At 36.3% G+C, this 26,510-nt stretch overlaps 1 protein-coding gene across 4 annotated transcripts in view; it reads left to right on the top strand.

Moving 5' to 3' along the window:
- ftz-f1 (ftz transcription factor 1) overlaps positions 1 to 26,510 on the top strand; it is a 52,768-nt gene that overhangs the window by 25,072 nt on the left and 1,186 nt on the right. For 2 of the 4 annotated variants that reach the window (XM_089468917.1, XM_018005931.2), the window contains exons 3-7: positions 18,151 to 18,663; positions 24,206 to 24,423; positions 24,486 to 24,838; positions 25,873 to 25,929; positions 26,004 to 26,202. In XM_089468917.1, the coding sequence (XP_089325043.1) occupies positions 18,151 to 18,663; positions 24,206 to 24,423; positions 24,486 to 24,838; positions 25,873 to 25,929; positions 26,004 to 26,202 (1,340 nt within the window). Of the gene's footprint in view, positions 1 to 15,850; positions 18,664 to 24,205; positions 24,424 to 24,485; positions 24,839 to 25,872; positions 25,930 to 26,003; positions 26,203 to 26,510 lie in introns of those variants that run through there. The other 2 variants (XM_089468919.1, XM_089468918.1) reach the window with 2 other exon arrangements.

Genomic DNA, 26,510 nt, shown 5'->3' on the forward strand with positions numbered 1-26,510 from the left:
CACTCCAATATCAAAAATTTTTTATAATCGAGTTAATTCTTGGCGATTTTCGCTTTGTACTGGGGGTCATTGTCCTGCCGAAACACGACTTCTTCCTCGAGAGATGCACTAATATCCACAAAGTCTGGAAGGTTGGCCTTCATAATATTCAGACAGTCTTCCTTAATCATAAGTCCATTGATCTCAACCACTATGCTTTATTGCATATTACTTATTCAGCTTTCCCTGTTGCCGGTGCTATTAATACTCCTTTCCGTCAGACTGGTAGCGATTTATTTTAGTATCATCTGACCAAATAACCCTCTTCCAATCGTATTCGGTTTGATTTCTATGGTCTTTGTAGAATTTGAGGCGAGCGGATATCTGCAAAAGCATTAGCTCAAAATGACTATGAATAAGTAGTATTTTTTTATACCCTGAGCCCATTTTCAATGGTTTTGTTAAAATGTATGTAACAGGCAGAAGGAGGCTTGGCAGATCCCACAAAGTATATACATATATTCTTGATCAAGGCGACGGGCTAAGTCGATTTAGCCCTGTCCCGATTTCAGAAGATATAAGAGCTAGAGACTTGAATTTTATTTCTTAAATGACCGTATATACAGCGCGGATGTCGAGTTGGCTTTTATAATTCGGTTATGTTTTTATCGAATAAAAACATTCAAGTTCAAGTCAGATGCCATTATAGCTAATTGTGAATGATTTGGCTTTTTATTTTTTTTTAATGTCAAATATTCAATAGAAAATATACATAGATCATGCATTCAAACCTCTTCTAGAACATTCTTAGAATTTGATAGATGGCGCTGCAACAGTAAACCTATTTCAGTTCAGCCAACGGACCTTCGAAAAGTGAGGGGGCGTAGGGAGTAGCGGCATGACGCTCAATCCAGCAGTTGCGGGTTCAAATCCAGCGCGCGCAACTGATGTTAATTATACTCATTCACGAAAGTGAATCAGTATATTGGTTTTGTGCAATGTCCGTCTTGCTGTCCGTCCGTCTGTCCGTCTGTCCGTCCGTCCGTCTGTCCGTATGAACGCAATCTATTTCGGCGCTATTGAAGCTAGAGACTTGAAATTTGGAACACATACTCGTGTATATCTCCGATTTATAAAGTGTTAAAATTTTCCCGATCCGCCCACTAGGGGCGTGGAAAATCGGAAAATGCATTTTCCGATATACCAGAAATCATGTTTGTTGAAGAGCTAGAAAGCTGAAACTTGGTATGTAGGTCAGCGTTGACCACCCAAGATCACGAGCTATGGCGGATATATCTACGCCCATTGGGGGCGTGGCAAATCGAATAAAACTGTATCTCCTAAAGTTGTAAACCTAGAATGCTGAAATTTTGCACGTCAGCCAATGGTATGATTCTATAAAGTCTGAAGATAAATTATAAGTCTACGCCCGTTGGGGGCGTGGCAAATCGGACCTGAAGATATAGTGATTTTTTAAATTCTCCTATATTTTGGACACTATTGATGGCAGAGACCTCAAATTTTGTATATATACTCGGACTGATCACCCAAGACCAAAAAGTTTTGTCGGATATATGTCCACCCACAGGGGGCGTGGCAAACCGCAAAAGTTTATATCTCCTAAAGTATAATAGCTAGAAGCTTCAAATTTGGATAGTTGAGTTACTGGTAGCCTCCTCTATCGATTCCCCAAAAATAATTTTTACGCTTCTTTAGGGGCGTGGCATATCGAAAAATACCCTGTAATTTTCACATTTTTTTAGGGTAAGCATACAAACTTTGCAGTTAGGGTAACGTTATCTCTTTCTAAAAACTGACCAAAAATGAGGTGTCTACGCCCAGTTGGGGCGTGGCAAATCGGAAAAACCTGTATATTCTACAGTATTAGAACGAAACTTAACTACTAAATTGTTGATGGGATGTGAATGAGTATTCCGCAGTCGGTAACGCCCGACTGCAACGTTCTTACTTGTTTTTTTTAAATTGTGTCAAAATATTTATATATTTAATTATATGAGTTTTCTAATTCATTTATAATATTTTTAAATGAACCGAAATTAAAATTTTAGCCATACTAAATGTGCCTTTTTATTAGTTTGGTTATTTTAGCAGATTCTTATAATCACATCAGCAGTTAGTTTGGTTTAGTTTTGCTAGATGGCGCTACAACAGGTGGCGTAGAGAAGTCTCGGGTTCACAAACCGCGCGCGCGCTTGACTGATGTTAATTTTATTTGTTTCAAAATATTTTTATATTTAATTAAATGCGTTTTCTTTTTCATTAATATCTTTAAATACATCGAAATTTAATTTTAGCCATACTAAATGTGCATTTTTATTAATTTGGTTCAGGGTGGTAGTGGAGAACTCTCAACTAGAGTTTTCTTACTTGTTGGTTATAAGTTCGATAGTTTCGAAGTTTCTAGCTCTTATATCTTCTGAAATCGACGTTTATACATACGGACCGACGGACGGGACCAAATCGACTCAGCTCGTCGCCCTGATCAAGAATATATATATTTTGTGGGGTCTGCCACGCCTCCTTCTGCCTGTTACATACATTTCAACAAAACCATTATACCCTGATTTTCCATTTTGAATGGTTTCAGGGTATAACAAACTATCTGCAGGTACGATCGTAACGAGCTGATAATACTAATCGAATATTTGGTGCGATAATATGTAGATGTGGACAGGTACTTGGTATCTTGAAGTCGGGCTCTCACGACTTATTGTTGTTGTCGTTGCTTCTGAACGCAGCGCAGAATATTGAAATACGCGTGCGCTTTTGATAGATGGTGACCTACTTTGCCGTTTGCATGGCCCACTGAACTTGACCAAGTTTTTGTCTCACTCTAGCAGCTGTCAGACTCGAACGAACAGTAAAGCGAGCACTAAAACAAAACAAATAAAAGCCAAAATTTATAATAATTTTAAGACGTTTCATTTTGTTTGCATAGTCGATAAGCGATGTCTAACTCATACTCTGAAATGAATTATTTGCACAAAATGTAATTAGTTTGAAGATTTAGATCATGGTTGCCATTAAACTATTGTAATAAACCTAAGTACAATCACATGAGTTCACACAAACATATACATGTATGTTTCCCGATTTGTCACGCCCCTAGTGGGCTGATCGGGAAATTCTTTATAAATTGATATTATATGTGCTCCAAATTTCAAGTCTCTATCTTCAAAAGCGGCGAAAAAATTGCGTTAATACGGACGAACGAACAGAGGGACGGATAGCGAGATGTCCGTACTGCACAAAACCAATATACTCATTTCGCTGTCGTGAACGAGTATAATTTGAAATGCGAATGTTAATAATGTGGACTTTGCCTTTTCACCTTTTGCAGATTCTCAATAAAGTTTTATTATCATTGCATGGCTCTGCTTGTATAGGTTATAACGACTAAGTAGAAAATATGCATATAAAATGAGGAGTAAGGACATTCAAATGTTCTTATGGGAGACAAATATTGTGTAACCATATCGTCGCATTCCCGCGAAATGATCGTAAGTCGAAAAATGTTCACTTGTTATTTTTTACAAGTATGTGAGGCAGACGTTTTCTAACCGGTCTGAATTAAAATCTCAATATCGCAAAAAATCAACATACGATCATTTCGCGGGAATCCGACGATATATATTAGAATGTTATTATTATTAACTAGCTGGAGTTGCATTTCCCTATCCATTATTTCTAGGTTGGGATACACTCTGATTAATTTATTAATCGGATTTTCATTCAAGCACCTTGTGGTAAACGACATTCTTCGTTTTTTGGTCAGGTGCAAGGACAAATAATGCGAATAGTTTGCCAACACGTGAGCATGCATCTTCAATAGGTTGCAATGATCCAATGCGATGGCAAATCTGGCCTTGAATCTTTAAATTCAAAGCCATAGTTATAGTTAGATTTACAAACACTTTTTACAGAAATCTAACAAACTACATTATTCCAAATTTTTTTTTTTTTTTTTTTTTTTTTTTACAATCATAGAAAATAAAATTTTTAACGTAAATTACCTTAAATGTCAGATTATATCCGTCTCCAATAATTTCCGCCCCAAATGAAGTCATTTGGAAACAGGCATTGTATTTTTGACTGTTCGCTAGAAAATGTCGTGATTCTAGTGTTTCGCCAAAAAGCAGGGACAACTAATGGCAATGTCACCACTAAGGCAGTACAAACCGGGCGTTTCACCAGCAAACTTCGATGCGTTACAATGCTGGCAAACAACGTCCATTGGACCAATGCAAACTAAACGATTCAATCTGTAGTCAATGGTGCAATCATATCGAAACGCTGCTCGATTCAAATCAATCCTTGAACCATTTCTTATTGCCGTTTCACGGGCTGCCTCTCTTTGAGAAGCACGAATTAAGGCCCTTCTTTGCTGGGTACTAACGCGGCGCCTTTCTCGGGCGATTTCTCGTTCTTCGTCAGATAATTGACTCGCGATATTCCGATTGCATTATTGGTCCGCCGGGAAAGATTAGGTCTTCTAGGACGCGGCATTTTTATCAATAGTATCACTGAATATGCCCTCGCACAAAACCACATAAAACAATCGAGAAATATAAATAGAAATAATTTACACAAATTTATGTTTGAGATAAACAAATACCTGAACTTTCGAGATATTTAGCTTCTGTACGCACGCGTATTATTTTTATCAAATGTGTTTTTTTTATGAATGGTCAGGTTCGCCTGTGGCTGTGCCGTAGACTGACTGACTACATTTGTTTATTTACTTCTATACTATTGTATAATATGAGAGCAGGACCGAAAACTGTCACTGTTATCAAGCCTAGTGAGTATTAATGGAAATTTGAATCTTTAGGGAAAAACCGCGTTTTTCGAGTATTCGTCAAATTTTTTCAGTATTTTTAAGATCTACTATCCTGCTTGTGACGGAGACAAATCCAACAAATCAAAAACCATGAAAATTGGTCCAGCACATATTAAGTTATAAGTCTCGGAACACTTTTACACAAATCTCTTTTATATATATAGATTTGTGTATGTAGAACTGAAAATTTTCATTAATTGTCACAACTATTAAAAAATTCTAATTTCAACTAAAGAGACTAGGCTGGCTTTTATTAGTTTGGCTTTTATTAGTTTATTTATTAGTTTAATAAAATATTTTATTAGTTTATTAAAAATAAACATCCGAAAATATTACGCACAATGAGGTGTTCGAGCTAAAGGCATATAGAGTGCGGTAGGTTGGAAGCAAAGCACTGTAAAGCGTCGTAACAATGTGCGAGAGCTTTTGTCAAGATGGTGTACGTAAAAGCATTTTCTGTGTATTTTGTTGGGTTAGGTTCATCAAATTTGTATGAATATCTATTTATATACCCTGAATCCATTAAAAATGGGACTATAGGGTATAGTGGCTTTGTCATATTCAATGTAACAGACAACGAAAATAAAATTATTTTAAATGGGGGGAGTTTTCGAAATATAACATAGTGTACAGGCCGCTTCGTTCATACAAATATACATATTATTATATATATATATTCGCCGTGTTTGGAATCGCTTGCTGTGGTTTGCGTGATTCTCAAGGCAAAGCCACTAAACAACTAGAAAAGATATCTTGGTTATGTCGTAGTTTAAATACCCTTATACTAAATATTTGTTTATAAATATCAGTTCAATTCAGTTGAGATTAATGGAAATGATAGGAATCATATAACTTCTATCATAACAATAGAAGTCATATAACTTATATTATAACAATTATTTAAAGCACTATCCATAATAGAAAATAAATTGTAAGAATTAAAAATATTTCGCATGCTTCCTAAATTTGGATACACTTTGCTTTAAGAGTATCAAAAGCTTTTTTAACTGTACAAACACATATATGTACAGACATACATATGTATATGCATATGCAAGCATATGAAGAGCTCACGAGTGAAAGAGGTAGAGAGACATTTGTAAGTCTGTAGCTTTTTCGTTTTTGTTTTCATTATTTCGTTTTTTTTTTTTTCTGTGTCGATTGCGTTGTTGAATATTTCCACTTTGTTTATATAATAAAAAAAAATATATATATATAAAGTTAAAGAAACCCAGAGAAATATATATATGTATGTATATACATTTGTACATTTATTTGCGTGTATGTGTGTATGTCTGTACGAAAAAAAGCTTTAACGTTTTGAAAAAAGTGGGTTAGTGGGTCACCATATCTAACAACGGGGGAGCAACAACAACTATGCCAACGTCGGCAGCGACGTGAGCGTCAGCGTCAGCGTTGTCGGCGACAAGGCGAAGCAAATTTGTTATTTATTGGTTTATTAGTTTATTTTACTTACATCATATTTGTTATTTATTTTTTCTGGAGATTTTTCTGAGTTGATTTAGCTATATTTTCTTATCTGGAGAATGTATCTTAAGTATGTCTTTGTCTAATATTACACACATAAGACAAAATTATATACTTTATATACTCATTTAAAACATTATAAAGAATATATTGATTCTGATCGTCAGTCTGCTCGTCATTTATGCTTTAATAAAACTCGTGTACCGAGTCAACATTATGTGGGTGCCCTTTACCAATTTTCTCATCTGCGAACTCGGGCCATGTCGGATGCGAAAATTCACGTTTTAATTTTTTACGTATACATGTCAATCATGCTTACCCAATGGGAACATTGATTATTGACATGACATTATAATGAACAATTAAGTTAAACCTGAAATTCAAAGTAATTTAACTGTGTCACTTAACTCCAAATAAGAGGTATCAAATTATTGGGGAGATTCACAGAAATTAATACGTTAAAATTTTTAATTTTTATCTGTAAAACTATAGAAGAACTTTATCTCGATTTGTCACGCCCCCATATATTATGTGCCCATATATAATATTAATTCAATTATAATAGCTTCGTAGTAGTGATTGACAATTGACAAATCCTTAGACATATATTCACATACTTTTAAAACAGTTAATTTCAGTGTGAGTATTTCCATATTTCTATATATGAACTAACAAAGCTCAAAAGCAATATTATTAATTAGCGCATAGTCGCAGTTGGAAGTGACCTCATGTCCATCTAACTAACTTCTATTCTTTCTACGCGATCCCTCAAACCTTCCCGTGGGGTGCTAGCTTGCTTGCTTGACACAAACACACTGGTCCACCCTCGTAGCTACCCATCTACCCAAACCCCTCATTGTAAGTCTCCCCGCGTGCTCTTCTCACTAAAGCGCGCATTGTATTTTAAGCAGCCAGTGTCGCGGCGGCCCCCTGAAGCCGCCTCTTCCTCTCTAGCAATACAGCCACAACGCCAACGCTGCTGCAATTGTTTTTGTGGCCTCGTGACCTAGTTTTCTGCCTCGTCAACTGCAACGATGCCGCGTCACAGCGCAGCTGACGCTGACGTAGCAGCGCTTTTTCTCCGTCCCTGCTAGCAAACGCAACAGACGCTTAAATGGATTGCAGCACAAAAGTTGTGTGAGTGATTCGCAAAGGTAGAGCTAATTTTTGAGAGATTCAGATTAGACTCATGAATATAAAAATACATTGAGCCCTAAACAGGATATAATTGATTGGGATTAAATTGGTAAATATGTCCCACACAACGCCGTATTTAGTGGTTTCCCTTACTCTCAAGGCACGTCCTCAGAACCAAAAAAATTTGTACAATTATAATAGAAATTCGGTTTGGTTCTTATTAGACTCATTCACGAAAGTGAAATGAGTATATTGGTTTTGAGCAATATCCGTCCGCGTGGCAAATCGGAAAATGCATTTTCCGAGTTATCAGAAATCATGTTTGTTTAAGAGCTAGAGCTGAAATTTGGTATGTAGGTCCGCGTCGACCACCCAAGATCACAAGCTATGGCGGATATATCTCCGCCCATTGGGGGCGGGGCTAATTGGATAAAACTGTTACTCCTAAAGTTATAAACCTAGAATGCTGCAATTTTGCACGTGAGCTGATGTTTTAATTCTATAAAGATGGATGAAAAATGATTATATATCTACGCCTACCAGGGGCGTGGCAATCGGCATTTATAGGGCCCGAATCACGGCATTTATATGCGTCAGCCATCTATTTATGTATTTGTACATATAAATAAACTTAATAGATATTCATAATACGGAAAGAAACATTTTTATAAAAGTTAAAAAATATAATAGAAGCTAAAATAACAAAATAATTCGACGCCAATATAAAAATATTCATCTAATAGTGGAATATTCTGAAGACAGGATTCGGGAGGAAATAAAAACTTTAGGGATCTGGCCAGTTTTGCTTTCCTTGCTCTGGTCAAACACGCAAGTGAAAAGAAGAAGAAGCAATAAGTCAGGTAAATACTGTGAAAACCATACCACACAATGCAATGAATATTGATATGCTTAACTAAAGTGGCAAGAAATGACTACAAGCCGCTAAAAATATATTTAAATATGATATGATACGATAAAGATAATAATTTTAAAATCCCTAAAATTCTGAGGGATGTAGAAAATCATAAAACTGATTTTTGAAGAAATAAGTAGGTGCTTTTGGACCTTGAACAAGTCCAGAATGTAGCCGGTTATTTATTCTTAACAGGTTTTGGACAAAGACTCCATGTTACGGCCGTAATCCACTTTATATGTTTAATTCCAATTCATTCCATATCTGTATCTTATATTATAGATTCATAAAATTTTTTAAGTCAATCGAGGAAATAAATTGAGGAAATAATTTTTCTATCACAATTGCTTTGAAACTCGAAAATATGGATATTGGTTTTGTTGTTAATACACATACATATATGACTATTCGAACCAGTTTAAAGATAAGAAGAAATAAAAAGATTTCAAAAAAAAAAATAATAATATACACCTGTTGTTAATATGGCGAAGATTGTGATATCGAACTATCGATATATATATTAATATGCATGTAGATATTTGATTATTAAATAAGTTTTGTCCATTTACGCTTTTCTTATTCTATGGGTGACCCCAATATACAAATATAAATATATTTGTAAATGATGTGTATAGAAATTTAAATATTGTATAATTTATGTCTTAATTAATTTAATTAGCTACAACAAAATAAATTCGCTTGGGCCTTTAGACAAACGAGGAGAGGGAAAGGCCAAATGCACTTTTTACGCATCACTCAGAATTCCACACGCTCACACTCGTACGCAATTACACAAACATACTGGTTAAACTGACCTCCTAGCAAAGGCAACAACAACGAAGGCGACGGCGAATTGCGGTCGAAACCGTCCCTGGGCGAGTATCTCTCGCTGTATACATGTATGCATGTATGTGTGCGCGCGCGAACAAAAGTGTGTCAAGGTTTTTTGAATAATATGTTGTGCAGCGTTAACGTTTACGAACAGAAACGACGCCAACGTCGACAGCGCAAGCAACAGCACAGTTCCCACCTCCCCCCGCCTACAGGCAGTATATATCAAGCTTTTGATTTGTTGCTGTTGTAATCACATAGTGCTGTTTGGTACGCTCTCTTTTGTCCGAAGCTTCAGCGCTCTTTGTGTTTGTGCGTGCCATACAACTCATTTAAAGTCGTGTCATCGCTTAATAGAATAAAATATGCCTTATATATACGAATGTATAAAATACCCTGCAAGAAAGCAGCTGTAAATAATCAATATGCCTCAATCAGACATTTCAAATCGAATTTTATTAATTAAAATGTTTTGGTGTAGCCATCCAATTTTCATTCTACATTACATTTCCAACGCAAGCAGGGTATTGCTTAGTCGTGTGCAGCCGATAACAGTGTTTCTTTTCGCTTATGCTTTGTTTTTTACTTAGACATAAAGAAAATCAAAGCACTCAGCCATAATTTTCTTATTTTTAAAAATAGTCATAAGACTTGATTTTGAATTTAATTTTGTCATTGGTTTAATTATTAAGTGAGTTAGAGTGAGGTAGGTCCGATTCGTATCAAATTATGGTTGTTTAATCCATATATATTTGTAAGATTCATATATCTGGGATAAAAATCATATAGAGACGACCTCCTTAACCTTTCCAAAAAATCTATTTGCAAAAGCAGAGGCAACAGAACACTCAAGCAAAGGGCTTACATAATATTACAGTAACGTTAGCAGGCCTTAACAATAGAGTGGAAATCGATCCTATCCTAATGATTTTTCTGTTGGCCCGCCAGCCAGCTGAGAGTCCAACTTGTATTTACATATATATACATATAGCATAAACCTCTCTTCTGAGCTAAACATAAAAACGTAATAAAACGAAATCGAAATTAATCTCTCTAACATAGACCTGAATAATATCTATATATTTACTTGTACAACAAAAATGTAGGTCAATTGAGATAGCGAGCGCTAGCATGAGGCAGCGATGCCACAAGCTCACTCACATGCATATAAGCACACACTCACGCTCATACACGCACATTCAGACACGCGTATATTTATACTGACGCACACACGCAGCGCTACACTTTCACTTATTACATTATTAAATGCTGCAGAGCAGTAAGAGCCGAGCAACGAATAACTGCAGCAGCGTGAGCGAGAGCGTTTGGCATGTTGTTATGCTGTCTCTTGCCGCGCTCCATTTCCGACAACGGGCGACGCCGAAGCATGTGGGCGAAAACTTGTTCGTGCGCTCTCATTTATTTCGCCACTCCGCTGCCACTGCTGCTGTTCCCGTCCATATCGTCGTCGTCGACGTCTGCGTCGTTGTTGGCGTCGACTGCTCTGTCGATTATTTCATATTGAAAGCAAAAGTGATCAACGTTCAACGTTGAGAGAGCATCCAAACCAACCAACGATTTGGCGGTCTCTGCTATGGCTTGTATTTGTGTTAGTTTGTATTGCTCACGATTGCAATCGTTGTCATTGCATTGTCGCGCCAGTACATACATACATAAATGTATTTATACATACTTATGTACGCGCCCCGCTTCGTTGCTAACCAATGTATGTAAACCGGCACGTCAATTAAGCTTGAGAAGCAGCGCAGCAGCAGCGTCGCCAAGCTAGGAAAAATGTTACAAGGTTTCGTTTCAGGTTAAGACGAGTTTTTGGTTTTTTAATGTTTTTTGGGTTTTTTGTAGTCATTTGTTGCTGGTTGTTGCTGTTTGTTTTGTGGTCGGAGTTTTCAGCTCACATGTACATGTATACGTACGTATACTGTTTCCACATGTATATATGACTCTGTATGCATGAAACAGTTTGTGTTTTCTAAATTTAGCTGCCGCTTGTAATTTTACGTATTGCTGTCGGTGTAGCTGAGTGAGAGCTTGGTTTGTATACCCTCAACCCATTGAACTGGGGTAAATAGGGTGGCATGGATATATTTACAGATACACTGCGCGTCATCAGGTTAGCGCCCCCTTTACACTCAATCTCAAAGCTGTATATTTTTGTATTATACTACATCTATTTCTGTTTAAAATAAAACAAGTAAGAAGACTCTAGTCGAGACTGCTCGACTAGGAGATACCCTGAACCCTCAAATCTGATATTCTAATCAGTCTGCACGTCTTTTCGACACACATATATACACACGCACGTATTAGAACGCGCTCTGCTAACTGCGCAGTAAGCAGCGACTGCACTTGGGCTGCGCTGTAGTGTGGGCAACATTATAAGAATTTGTTTGTTGATTAATTTAATTTCTAGACGTACAATCTTAATGAAACTTTCAGAGCGTATGATGAAAATGTATGTACATTCCAAAGCACACGTCTCTAGTACTTGAAATACGCCTTTTACAAAGGTGATTGTGAGGGGGTAGATATAGGGGTAGGGGTAAATTACAACAAAAATCGAAATTATAAAAATCGAAATTATATAAAATACATATAAGCCTACATTTAAAATTTGCAAACTCTAGCTCTAAAGGTGTGGGAGATATAATTAAATAACTGGCTTTCAATAAGGTTTTTAATCGATAATAAAATATCGGGAGTAGTTATCGATATAAAAAGAAAAACTTGATATGCGCGTGATATACACGGACCTAGGAAAATAATTTCAAGTCTCAAACTCTTATATCTTCTGAGATCGACGCGTTCATACATACGGACTTTCAATGGGAAATCAGGGTATAATGGTTTTGTTGAAATGTATGTAACAGGGAGAAGGAGGCGTGGCAGACCCCACAAAGTATATATATTCTTGATCAGGGCGACGAGCTGAGTTGATTTGGCCCTACCCGTCTGTCTGTCCGTATGTATGAACGCGTCGATTTCAGAAGATATAAGAGCTAGAGACTTCAAATTTTTTTTAAGTGTCCGTAATTACAGCGCGGATATCAAGCTTATCATAAAAAATCGATAACTCATCCCAATCTTTTTTATCGATAAAAAACCTTATCGAAAACCAGTTATAAAATTATATCTTCTACACCTTTATTGCTAGAGTCTCCAAATTGTTAATGTATGCTTACATGCAATTTATACAATTTCGGCTTTTGTTAAAATTAACCCCCCACCTCTAAATTCACCCCCTCACCCTCACTTTTGTAAAAAGCGTATTTCAAATACTAGAGACTTGTGCTTTAGCAATTACATGCATATTCATGTTATAATAATAATCTGAAAGTTTCATGAAGATCATATGTCCATAAAAAAAAGTTATTAAACAATTAAGTTCTCATAGTAAGCGCACACTGCAGCCCATGCGTGTTTATGCGTGGGGGCTTGTGTGTGTATGTGTGTCTATGTGTTTGTGTATGTGTGTGTGTATATGTGTATGCGTTTGTGTTTTTTTTATATTCGTTTATTGACAATCTTAATACAAGTTGCAAGTTGCGTGGTGGCTAGGATAGTGCGCTATGCTTGCGGGACGGCCGTAAAGCATTGCTTCGCAAGCACGTATGCGTTTGTGTGTGTATGCGTGTGTGTGTGTGTATGTGTGTCTGTATGCGTGTGTGTGTATGCATGCCTGTATGTGCGTACGTGTCTGTGTGTGTGTGTGCGTGTTTCTTATGTAAGCTGAAAGACGCGAAAAATTATTGAAATATCTATTGCTCCAAGGGTTCAGGGGATCTCGTAGTCGAGCAGTCTCGACTAGAGCTTTCTTACTTGTTTTGTCTGTAATTGATAATGGAGCTTTAATTATTTTGCCACCTTAATTCTTTTTGATTCGTTATCAATGGCTAGAAATGTGATGACTTTTGGGCGATTGATAAGGTCTTAGGCGTATGGTTCAAAACATATATTTTTTAATATACACTCAAGTCTTGTAAAGAATGTAATGAGAAAATCACAAAACAAACAAGAAATTTCGCTTTGCATTACGAACTGCAAGAGTTTTTGTACGAATAATGTACGAATTGTAGCGAGTAATGGAAAGAGATAGTGGGAACGAACAGAACTAGAAACCTAAAGGGGCTGCAGGCTTCAATTGTGGAAGGGGTAGCCAAAGTTTCATACACCCGAAACTGTAAAACTGGTTTTTGATTTCTTAAAGCTAGCTCTATTGAGCACTTTTGCCTTTGGTATACCCGTTCATGAAGTAGAAGGTAAGGAAGTTTTAGTTAGGAGTGACCAAAAAGCTTAACCTGACTGACCTGTGCGCTTTCAACCATAGTTAGCATCTATGCAAATCACACTATCTGTAGTTCAATTTAAGAACTTTTCTGAAGTTTTCAGCTGGGCCTAATAGTTGATTAATACATACATTCTGTAAAATCCATTGAAATTGGCTACAAACTTCTTGAAACTTTTTAGATTCCGACTGTCCGTCCGTACATTTGCATGATTGCATTGATTTCCGAACCTACAAGAACTATAGGCTTAAGAGACCTAGTATATATATATATTTAGTTGTATATAATTAGTTGTAGGTGGAGCATATTATTCGTGACGTTCAAGCCAAGGTCTGGGTCTCTTGGTCTTTGTCTTCGCCTTGGTCTTCGTCGTCCCTTAGTTTTATTTCGTTGGTTAAGGAATTAATAAAACGAGTGAAAGTTTTTTTAATGTGCCATTCAATATCTGTCCTAAATTATGAAGTTTAAATTTTTGTAAACCCAGTAAAACCAATTTAAATCAAGGGAAAGGAATGCAATGTATATGTTTTATATAAATTGTACATTATAATAAGTGAAGCTATGTATCTGTCCAGTTTATTGAAATCGGCACATGATCTTGAAGTATTTATACTTTGGAGAGAACTTTGTGAATGTGGTCTCGTGGACCGTATGCAGCACAATTTAATCATGTCTATATTTATACCCTGAACCCATTTTCAATGGGAAATCAGGGTATAATGGTTGAAATGTATGTAACAGGCAGAAGGAGGCGTGGCAGACCCCCCCCTGTCCGTCTGTCTGTCCGTCCGTCTGTCCGTATGTATGAACGCGTCGATTTTAGAAGATATAAGAGCTAGAGACTTTTTTAAAAAATGTCCGTAATTACAGCGCGAATATCAAGCTTATCATTAAAAATCGATAACTCGTCCCGATCTTTTTTATCGTTAAAAAACCTTATCGAAAACCAATTATAAAATTATATCTTCTACACCTTTATTGCTAGAGTCTCCAAATTTTTTTTGTATGCTTATATTCAATTTATGCAATTTCGGTTTTTGTTAAAATTTACCCCCCACCCCTATATCCACACCCTCACCCCCATGTTTGTGAGAGACTTTTGCTTTGGCAAATACATGCATATCTATGTTGTAATCATAATCTGAAAGTTTCATGAAGATCGTATGTCCACAAAAACATTATTAAACAATTAAGTTCTCATAGTAAGCGCACATTGCAGCCCATGCGTGTTTATGCGTGGGTGCTTGTGTGTGTATGTGTGCTGCAAAATTTGATTGCTTACGCTCAAAAAATGTGAAAATTTCAACCTTCTAGTTTTAAATTTCTAGGAGATACCGTTTTAGCCGATTTGCACGCCCCAACGGGCGTAGATATATCCGCCATAACTTTTTGACTTGGGTGGTCAGCGATCTACATTCCAAATTTCAGCTTTCTAGCTCATCAACTAATATGATTTCTTGTATATCGGAAAATGTATTTTCCGATTTGCCGCACCCTTAGTGGACGGATCGGGAAAATTTAAACACTTTATAAATCGGAGATTTATGTATGTGTTCCAAATTTCAAGTCTCTAGCTTCAGCAGCGCCGAAATAAACTATTTTCATACGGATAGACGGACGGACAGCAAGACGGACATTGCACAAAACCAATATACTCATTTCATTTTCGTGAATGAGTATAGAAGCAAACCGCACAAATGAAGGGATGAAGTGGCATAAAAAGTGAAATATTCATAATGTTGCAATCGGGCGTTACCGACTGTATATCAATTTACATTTATTATTTAATATTCTAGATCTGAAACTTTAACAGATTTGGATATTTGTTATTGATATTGAATTTCTAACTCAAGCATATGTATTTTCCACATTTCAACTTTCTAGCCCCTTAAGGCTCTTAACCCTATTGGGTTTCTCATATGCCGGAAATACCATTCCCGATTTGCCATATAATTTGAAAACAGTATTAGACAAGGGTACACACGAATACATATTTCAAATTTCATGTCTCTTAAATGACTTCTGATCACATAGAAAGATGTATAGAAGGACATTGCTCAATGCGATTACACTCATTTTGCTCTATGAATGAGCTTAAAAATAAAACAAGTAAGAAGGCTTTAGTTGAGACTACTCGACTAGGAGATACCCTGAACCCTCTAAGCTGATATTCTACTCATTCTGCACTTCTTTTATGCACACATGCATACACACGCATCTACACGCACGCTGACTGCGCAGTTAGCAGTGACTGCGCTGCAGTGTGGGCAATATTGAGAATTTAATTGTTGATAATACTGTCAGTTAGAAAAATTAAGTAAAAAATCGGCAACAATTACAAAAGGTAAGCACCTTTAAGCAAAGCTTTGCGCTTTTATAATATGTGGAGCTTTAGCATTGGTGTATTCAAAGAATGATTCGACGTTGTCCACAGTGGCCTAAAAGCTATGTTAAATAGTTTCACTTTCGCTTTCAGAGCAGTTTGAATTTTAATGCAGTAGTATTAACAACAACATCAATAGCAACAATAGCAGTAACAGCAACAACATTAAAAAACAAAAACAGAAAACGCAAAAAAAAAAAACAGCAAAAAGGGGGGCACTAAGTCAATCCAAGCGAAGCAAAGTAAGAGAGCGAGCACAGAAATGAGAGCGTGAGCGAGCGTATTGAAAGTGAAACTGGCTCCCACATGTTCACATACACATTTATATACACAAGACATACACAAGTGGCGCATACGTAATACCACAATGTGGATGATGAGAGCGAGAGTAAAGCGCTGTCTGCACCAACTACGCTGTCGCTGTTGGCGTCAACTGAGCGACAGCAGTGGCAACAGTGGCAGTAGCAGCAGCAACTCTCTAGTGTATGGCGAGTATCCTCGCCGTATGCTTGGGTTTAGTCAATCGAGATACGTTGTTGATGTTGGTCGTGTTTTTCGCATAGCAAAATAACCTTCATACAAACAAAATAATAATTTACATAGATACACAAATATATATACAATATATGTAATATAGTATAGGTTACATATGCCATACAACAACAAGAAATGTGAAACAAATATGTGTGTGTATTCGCGCCCGTGTGAGTGTGTCGACTGAAACCTAGAAAATTATTGCGCTTCTATTTGACCTAGATGACAGCACAACATTGAATCCAGCAATTTTCAACCTATCAATGTACCAACACAATAATAATAATAATAAATAAATAAATATAACAATTTATAATAAATAAAACGAAACACGAAAATATTGCATACTCTCCTTTACCACTTTCTATGACATTTTACTACACCGACAGTGGGAACAGCCCAAGGATTATGTTCTCTCTGCTCTGGTGTGTTGTGTCTTGTTCGCTAAGAAAGTAAAGTAGTTGTGAGAGCAATGCATAAAATTTTCTTTCTAACAAATGGAATGCAAAAGTGTAGAAAAAAAGTACAGAAATGGGTATGACGGCGTTGCCCAAACAACTTAGTGTTCACTGAAAAGCGGGAAAAATACTGCAAAATACATAAAAAAAAAAAAATAAATAAATAAAATAAAAAAATCAGCACGTCAACAAATTACTATATGAGAAAGCCCTACCTCCAAACTCTGCAAATAAAAATTATATATACATGCAATTTTAAGGATCTGTGCTTAAGTGCATTTATATATATATATGTATATATCTATATATGTATATGCATACTCGCCTCGTGACAGTACCTTTATGTGTTGAAACACGTTAATTACTATTAATTAATAGGAGCCCCACAAAATATACAGACCTCGAGATCTATTAAAAAATTGGAATAATTATCGATTACACCAAAAGAAAATTGATTCAAAATTGCTAAAAATTTAAAAGAATAAAAAAACAAATTTTTTAAGTGAAAATAAAATTTATATTTTACTAAAAGGATACAATAAAAAAAAAAAAATTATTTAAAGTATAAAAATGAATCACGTGTTAAATGCAAGGCCTAGACCACCGAATGTTAGCTGCAACAACAAAAACAATATTATCAATATACAAATTAAATATAAATAATACAAATCCAACTTAATGTCTTATCTGATAATGTGAGAAAAGAGATCGTTAATCCAGAGATCCTAACGTACCAAAATACTTTTGTTTGTTATAGCCGTCCAAACGAACGCAACAAGCTAAGTTTGAGCAACAGCTCGGTTCAAAACTGAGAATTAATGAAATGTTATTAGAAATGGATCCCCAACAGGCGACAGTACAGTTCATATCATCGCTGAATCTGTCCCCGTTTAGCATGCAGCTTGATCAGCAGCCGGCGAGTCCCGTGCAGAGCAACACTAACAACAATAACAGCAGCAGCAGCAGCGGCAACAATAATAATATTAATAATAGAAACAACGATAACGATACAAATCCGTTAAGCAATACCGATAACGATTACAGCGCCTATACGCTGCAGTTGGGCAATCATCAGCAGCAACATCCACAGCAGCAGCAACAGCAGCACCTTAATGCGCATCATCAGCAACAGCAACAACAACATTATCAACAGCAACAACAGAATATTGCCAGCAACAATGCGAATAGTGCAGCGAACCAATTCAATGCCTCCTCTTATTCGTATATATACAATTTCGATTCACAGTATATATTTCCGACAGGCTATCAGGAAACCAATTCGTCCCATTCGCAGCAAAGCGGTAACGGCACCGGCGGGGCCTCTGGCAACTCTGGCCAGCTGTTGAACGGTGGCAGCAACAGCTCTGCCGCCAATGGCTATATGTTGCTGCCACCTGGTGGCACCTCAGCTGTACACATGACCGGCAATGTCGGTGGCAGCGGAGCAGCAGGTGGAGGTGGTAGTGTCGCCTCCACAGGTGGTGTTGGCGGTGGCCATCATGGAGGAACTAGCGCCACCTCTGGCGGAGGAGAAGCCATCGACTTCAAGCACTTATTCGAGGAACTATGCCCTGTCTGCGGCGATAAGGTGAGCGGCTATCACTACGGCCTGCTCACCTGCGAGTCCTGCAAGGGCTTCTTCAAGCGGACCGTGCAAAACAAAAAGGTGTACACCTGCGTCGCGGAACGCTCCTGTCACATCGACAAAACGCAACGCAAGCGCTGTCCATACTGCCGATTCCAAAAGTGTCTCGAAGTGGGCATGAAACTTGAAGGTAAGCGAATACAATACAATTCAATTTTATTACAGAGAATCTGTTATCACACCATCCTAAGTTTAATATTGTAGCCATATAACTCTGGTCTGGTTAGGTTACTTACAAATGTTTCACAATCCGAATCCATGGAGCTATAAAGGCGAATTCGAAACTTTTTGAATTGCAGAATACAGATTGCTTGTACCCTATCCTATCCTTGCACGTACCCTTAAATGATTATCAAATAAATTTCATAATCTACGAAGTCTGATTACAAAACAGGATTGATATAAAGTTTAACAAAGCAGAAATAATTAAGTATTGCAAAGTATTATATCCTTCGAAATAATAAATATTTTATGAAAATAAATTGTAATATTTTTGACAATCCTTACGAAAAAACATTTTCAAAATATCCATCAAAAAGAATCTAAATTTCTGAAATAATTGACTAGTTGTTTTGAAAAACAACAGTTGAATTAATATAATATTTTTGTTTAATTTATTCAGTTGAGCTCATCATAATATGTTGGGCTTAATTTATAATTTTTACATAATTGGAATTACTAATATTATGATGCAACAGTATTGATTTATTATCATAATGAAAGACCTCGAATACCAGGATTTCTAATCTTGTGCCCCATTGTGAAGAAGCCTGCAATACAGTCTTTATATTGTATATCGTTGAATACAAATATTAAACATTTAAGTAATCAATAAAATGGCCAAGCAAATAGCAGTTGGACATACGACAAGTAGAAAAGAATAACAATTGACAGTTGTCAACAAATGTTATATAAAACATAACATAGTATTGTGAGCTTGAAAAAAGGGCATAGGCATAGAGAAGCACTGAATTATTTTAATTAATTTTATTATTTATATCAATCTATTTTTATATCTATCGGTTTATAGTAATTTTATTGTACTGAAGCATTGTGCATTCTTACCTAGTATTGTACAAATGAAGTAAAAACCTCTTTTCATTATAATAGTCAATTAGATTGCGAAGAGAATAATATATAATATATAATATATAATATATAATATATAATATATAATATATAATATATAATATATAATATATAATATATAATATATAATATATAATATATAATATATAATATATAATATATAATATATAATATATAATATATATATTATTTTAGGTATTGTAACAATTTTATATATATAGACTCATTCATTTATTTTATTTTTATTATTATTTTCTTAAGTCAAAAGTTGGTTTTGTTTTCAGATTGCCCTCTCTGCTTGAAATAACAAAGAGCGTCTGAGAGGCAGAGAAAAAGGCGCGCTCGCTCTCACACATACATATAGCTAATAAGTTTATTTGTAAAGTGTATATGTATGTAGTTAGTCGTATCGCCATCTCATTCGCGCGCTGGTGCTTTTGGGTTATAGTGCCATCTCTTGCGCTCATGACCTAGATTCCGGAGCGAGTATGTGTGCGTGCACGTGATATATATAAACTTGTATTTGTGTTTGTGCAATCAATGCAACATGTAGAGAGCGCTGCGCTGCAGTGCGCTGCTCCACATTGTATTTCGCGCTGGTGTCGCTGCCAACGCTGCGCACGTTTGATGTTTTTATATTCATTCAGGATGTGTTGGCTTTGTGCAAAGTCCGTCTTGTTAATTTCGCCGCTATTAAACTAGAGAGTTCAAATTCGAATTATATATAGTCGAGGATATACTTGTAATCTTGTGTTTAGATTCTTACAATACACTTGACATTTAGAAAAAATACTTGTGTTGACAAGCCGAAATCATACGGATGTAGGAAATACATTTAACCTGATTATATATCACAATGTATTGCAGTTATAACGGCTTTTTGATGAGTACTTTGCCGTGGATAGCGCCCGACCACAACGTTCTTATTTGGTTATAATTTTCATATGCATATCAAAAATTGTGCGACGATTCCATAAAGTAGAACTGAATCATGTTGGCTTGTACGGTCCCCTGAACATGTCTAGACGCTGACATCGACGCTGTCTTCGTAATGACGAATCTGTCGTAATCTAGTGACGCTTTCGTCAACAGTTGTAGTGGTATTGAGCGCCTTCGCTTTGCTCTACATCAAGCTCAACGCTTTTATAATTACGGCACTTTTGACCGCATTTAATATCTGATAGCTTGGTTTGATTTTTAGCCTCGACACCAGCAGTGCGTACCTTTTGCCAGAAATCGTCATGATTGTGCTGCTGCTGTAAGTGAATGGGTATGACTCACATGCCCACGTCTTTTACTGTACTTTTGCATTTATTTTTGCTTTAGTTAGAATTACTATTGTGCATATCTTCACAGTCATGTACCTTATACATCTTTTGGTTTTGTTCAATATACGCGAACACTGATAAATGAGAGGCAATAAATGACTTAGTTGCAAAATGAATGAAATGTAATTGCATAAATAGTATACATTATTTAAATATGTATGTGATGTAGTAATATATATTAATGTTCAAATCACTTCTATACACCTAATCGTGTTAGTTACGTATACACTATATTCGTGTTGTCTGTTATAATCTATTGATATTAATCCAGAGCTTATCTAGAGCCGACTTTGCACAGAAATCGCTGTAAGATTAACATCATATCTACTTGGAACATACAATGCTTCCTTTTTATAATTATTTTTGATTGTTTATGTCGCTTGTTAGTAATAATGCTTCATTTGATGATAAGATGAGATTCCTTATTACGAATTACCACGAAGGTATTATCAAGTCAAAAAATGACATATTATATAGCAATTTAATTTTTATGATTAAAATACGCTTAACGGAAACACGTACATATGTACATAGTTTATTATACATAGTAGGTATTAAGACTCTCTAAACGCAAGCACATAAACGAATTGATGTATAGACATATATATTAAGCAAAAAACATTCAGTGCTGGTGTAATCTCAACATGAATTCGCTTGGCCTAAGATGGGTCGGCCTCTGTAAACACGCGTCCACAAATAAAAATACAAGCTCACACACACGCATCCAATATATTCAACGAGCAATGGCAGTGATGGTATAAGTGAGAGCCATAAATAGGAATAGGGAGAAGAGAGAGTAAGAGTTTCAATCGACAACGGCAACAACAACGCGCATGTTGCCCCAGTTTCACAAAACTGTCCTTGACCTACTCCATTCAGCAAAATTGTCTATTGCGGTAGCGGCCTGAGTGCCAGTGGCTATGTCTGTGTATTTATATGTATGTGCGTGTGAAAGACTTGGCGAGTAAATGCCGTAATAGAAAGCTTTTCGAGTTGTCATGTTATGGCGGGCCTTAGCAGCCTATGAAAATATAGTAAGCGAGAGCGCACAAATAAGTACTCTCGAGCTCTCGGTGTTTATGGCCATGTGACGTTGTGCTGCGCTCTGCTCTCTCGTCTGTGACGCCAGCGTTGGCGGCGACGTTGACGTTAAAGAGCGTCGATTTGTTATGCATTCGCTTTTGCCTAAACATACATATATATATATGTATACATTATATATGTATGCATATGTTACGTATACACACACGCGTTGATTATTTGTAAACAATACGCTTGACCTAAATTACAGTTACTTGTTTTGAGGAGAAATAAAAACTGCAATTTTGTTTTGCAGCACTGCATTTGAAATGCATGTGCATATATGTACGTATGCGAGTCCGCGCTTATGCTTATAAGAGGGAATGAATAAAACAAGAACAGGATATTGAAATAAAGAAGATTTCAGCTCAATCGAAAAGTTTTGTAAGACCATTTCTGTTGTTTTTATACCCTGAACCCATTGAAAATGGGAAATATATAAATATATATAAAATATAACGCAAAGGTGAAAATACATAATTATAACGTGCAAAGATCTTTGAAGACAGATAAACAGATTAATTACCATATGAAGTTTGAATAATAACAATAAAGCTTTTAATAAACCTTTAATTTGTTTTAGTTTGTCTTTAATTTTTTTATAATTATTTAAATGTATGTACATATGTATTATTATTCATATCTTGTATTGAGTTGAAATATATGTGCATCTGTTATTTTATTGAAAAAACAAGTAAGAAAACTCTAGTCGAGACTGCTCGACTAGGAGATACCCTGAACCCTTTAATCTGATATTCTAATCACTCTGCACTTCTTTTCGGCACACATACATACACACGCACGTATTAGAACGCGCTAGGAAAAAATTTTTTTTGTATATCTTCTGAGATCGACGCGTTCATACATACGGACGGGCGGACGGACGGACAGACAGACGGGCAGGGCTAAATCGACTTAGCTCGTCACCCTGATCACCCTGTATGAACGCGTCGATTTTAGAAGATACAAGAGCTAGAGACTTTAAATTTGTTTTCCTAGGTCCGTGTATATCACGTGCATATCAAGTTTTTCTCTATATATCGATAAATACTGCCGATATTTTATTATCGATTAAAACCTTATCGAAAGTTAGTTATTTAATTATATCTCTTACACCTTTATACACCCCCTCACCTTTGTAAAAGGCGTATTTCAAATACTAGGGACTTGTGCTTTGGCAATTGCATGCATATCTATGTTATAAACATAATCTGAAAGTTTCATGAAGATAGTCAATCGATAAAAGTTATCAAGCAATTAATTTTCCATAGTAACCACTGCAGCCCATGCGTGATTATGCGTGCATGTCTAATTGTGTCTGTAGTGTGTATGTGCATGTGCGAAGGGTTCAGGGGATCTTGTAGTCGGGCAGTCTCGACTAGAGCTTTCTTACTTATTTATTAACATTTTATTATTTTCAACTATAAATAATGAATAAATACATACGCGTATTAGCGTATCGATGCAGCGACATTCTCAAAATATTATCGATCTGTAAAGCAAACGAAGAATAATCATTCCGTTATATATGAATGTTTTAAATACAGCTGAAGGCAAAACTGTATAAGGAATGGTATATTGATTAAGTATTCTTCCAATATCAAGGATATACTATATTGAATTTTTTTTTTAAAGCACGAATCTGCTTCACTAATTTTTAAACAACTTTACTATTAAAGCTGTTGCATACCGACTTAGAAAAGTATTCCTTCATCCAGACCAACTTGAAAATTAAATATAAAAAATTCAAATATTAAGTAAAAACTCTAGAGACTTAAAATTTTTTTTTTAAATGTCCGTATATACAGCGCGGATATCAAGTTTATCACCAAAAATCAACAACTCATCCCGTTATTTTTTATCGATAAAAAACCTTATCGAAAATCATTTATAAGATTATATCTTCTACATCTTTAAAGCAAGAGTCTCAAAATTATTAAACAATTAAGTTCCCATAATAAGCTAACACTGCAGCTAATGCGTGTTTATGCGTGCGTGCGTATGGCTGTGTGTGTGTGTGCATGTGCGAATAACTCTTGACATATCAATTGCTGGAAGGGTTCAGGGGATCTCGTAGTTGAGCATTCTCGACTGGAGCTTTCTTACTTGTTTCTGTATTACTGTTTAAATTATCAGACATTATTCACCTCATTTGTTGTACTCGAATCTTTGTAGCGGTTCGAGCAGATCGTATGCGTGGAGGCCGTAATAAATTTGGACCCATGTACAAAAGAGATCGCGCGCGCAAGCTTCAGGTGATGCGACAACGGCAACTGGCCCTGCAAGCGTTGCGGAGTTCTATAGGTCCAGATATAAAGCCAACGCCACTCTCCCCTGGCTATCAGCAATCATATCCAAATATGAATATTAAGCAAGAAATTCAAATACCTCAGGTGAGTGCGATTACAGTGTATTTGTCGACAGAATGTAATACGCCCATTGATATATACCCTAGGTATCCTCACTCACGCAATCGCCGGACTCATCACCCAGTCCCATAGCCATTGCCTTAGGACAGGTGAATGCTGGCGCTGGCGGTGTGATAACCACGCCCCTGAATGTTGGCAATTTGAGTGGCAGCGGTTCGCTAGGCAATGGCAACAGCAATACCAACAACAATAGCGCAGGAAGTGCTGGCGGGGGCAGTGGGGGTGGCAACAATGCTGGCAGCGGAAGCGGCTCCAGCAACAGCAACAATATCCCCGATGGCCTGCAACGTAACGGAAACAGTGGCAATAGCAACAGTAACAGCAGCTGCCATGAAGCCGGGAATGGATCTCTGCAGAATACAGCTGAATCGAAATTGTGGTATTTATTTCGCATTAGCAGCCTTTTTTTTAACTTATCAGCCTCCCTTAATTACGTACCCAAACTAGTTAATTCCTTGCAAAACATATGTTAAAACTCATATGAAATTCTCCGAAATATTTTTCAACGAATAATTTTCAACAATATATATATATTTACATATAGATATCACTGAAAACTAATGAAGGTTTATCAAATTTTTCTGAAGATTCACTAAATATCTCTAAAAAAAGGAATTTAATGGTTTAGAGCAAACTGGCTTAGAATCAGTGAACTCTCTGCGACATTTATTTATATTTGTATACCTTTAACGCATTTTTCATGGAAAATCAGGGTATTATGGTTTTGTGAAACATATGTAACAGACAGAAGGAGGCGTGGCAGAGCCCACAGCTGAGTCGATTTGGCCATAACCGTCTGTCTGTCTGTCCGTCCGTCCTTCCGCATGTATGAACACGTCGATCTCAGAAGGTATCGATTAAAACCCATATCGAAAATAAGTTATAAAAACTATATCTCCTACATCTTTACAGCTAGAATCGTCAAATTTTAAATGTCAATTCGTATGTATTTTATATATTTTCGATTTTTGCTGTTATGCACCCCACCCATATATACAACCCCTTACCCGTAAATTTGTAAAAAGCTTATTTCAATTACTAAAGACTTGTGCTTTAGCAAATACGCGCATTTCAATATTATAATCACGATCTGAATTTAATGAAAATACTCGATCGACGAGAGAAGTTATTAACAAATGAAGTACACTGCAGCCCATGCGTATTTATGTGTACGTGCCTGTGTGTGTTTTTTTTTTTTTTTTTGGTTGAAAAGCGCGAAGAATGATTGAAATATCAGTTTTTCGAAGGGTTCAGGGGATATCGTAGTTTATTATTTATTAAACTAAATTTCAAATCCACAAATATTTAAAAAATACTCCAGCTAAGAAATCGAATTAAAAACTTTTTCTAGGAATCTAACAAATATTATAAAAACAATGCAATGCAATAATTCTCTCTATTTATAAATTAAAGCTTTGATTCTGGCACACATCCATCGAGCACGGGGGACGCAATTATTGAACCCCTGAGGTGAGTGGAAACTGAAGCGAAAGCTGATTGATCTGTAACTATCCTGTTGTTCGCATATTCTTCTATTTTTTCAGGGTCTCACCAATGATCCGCGAGTTTGTGCAATCGATCGATGACCGGGAATGGCAGACTCAGCTTTTTGCGCTACTGCAAAAGCAGACATATAACCAAGTTGAAGTTGATCTCTTTGAGTTGATGTGCAAAGTGCTGGATCAAAACCTTTTCTCACAAGTGGATTGGGCAAGAAACACGGTCTTCTTTAAGGACTTAAAGGTACTTCTCGTACAATATTCTGGGTTTTATGTACATTGATTTACTTACAACCAAAAAACTCGCCAGTCTCTCCAGCCATTAATGGTTACAACCAGTTTTTAAACTTGGGGCCAAGTCTTTGGAGTGTTATGTAAAACCAAAAAAACACAAAAACAAATAAACAGACAAAAAAAAAAACTCAACAGCGGCAACAACAGACTTTGAGAAAGAGGGTAGAAGTAGAGGTAGAGGTAGAGGTAGAGGTAGAAGTAGAGGTAGAGGTAGAGGTAGAGGTAGAGGTAGAGGTAGAGGTAGAGGTAGAGGTTGAG

The sequence above is a fragment of the Drosophila arizonae genome, chromosome 4, assembly GCF_054131065.1.
Source record: "Drosophila arizonae isolate 15081-1271.41 chromosome 4, UAZ_ARI_1.0, whole genome shotgun sequence".
In the NCBI taxonomy this organism is placed as follows: domain Eukaryota; kingdom Metazoa; phylum Arthropoda; class Insecta; order Diptera; family Drosophilidae; genus Drosophila; species Drosophila arizonae.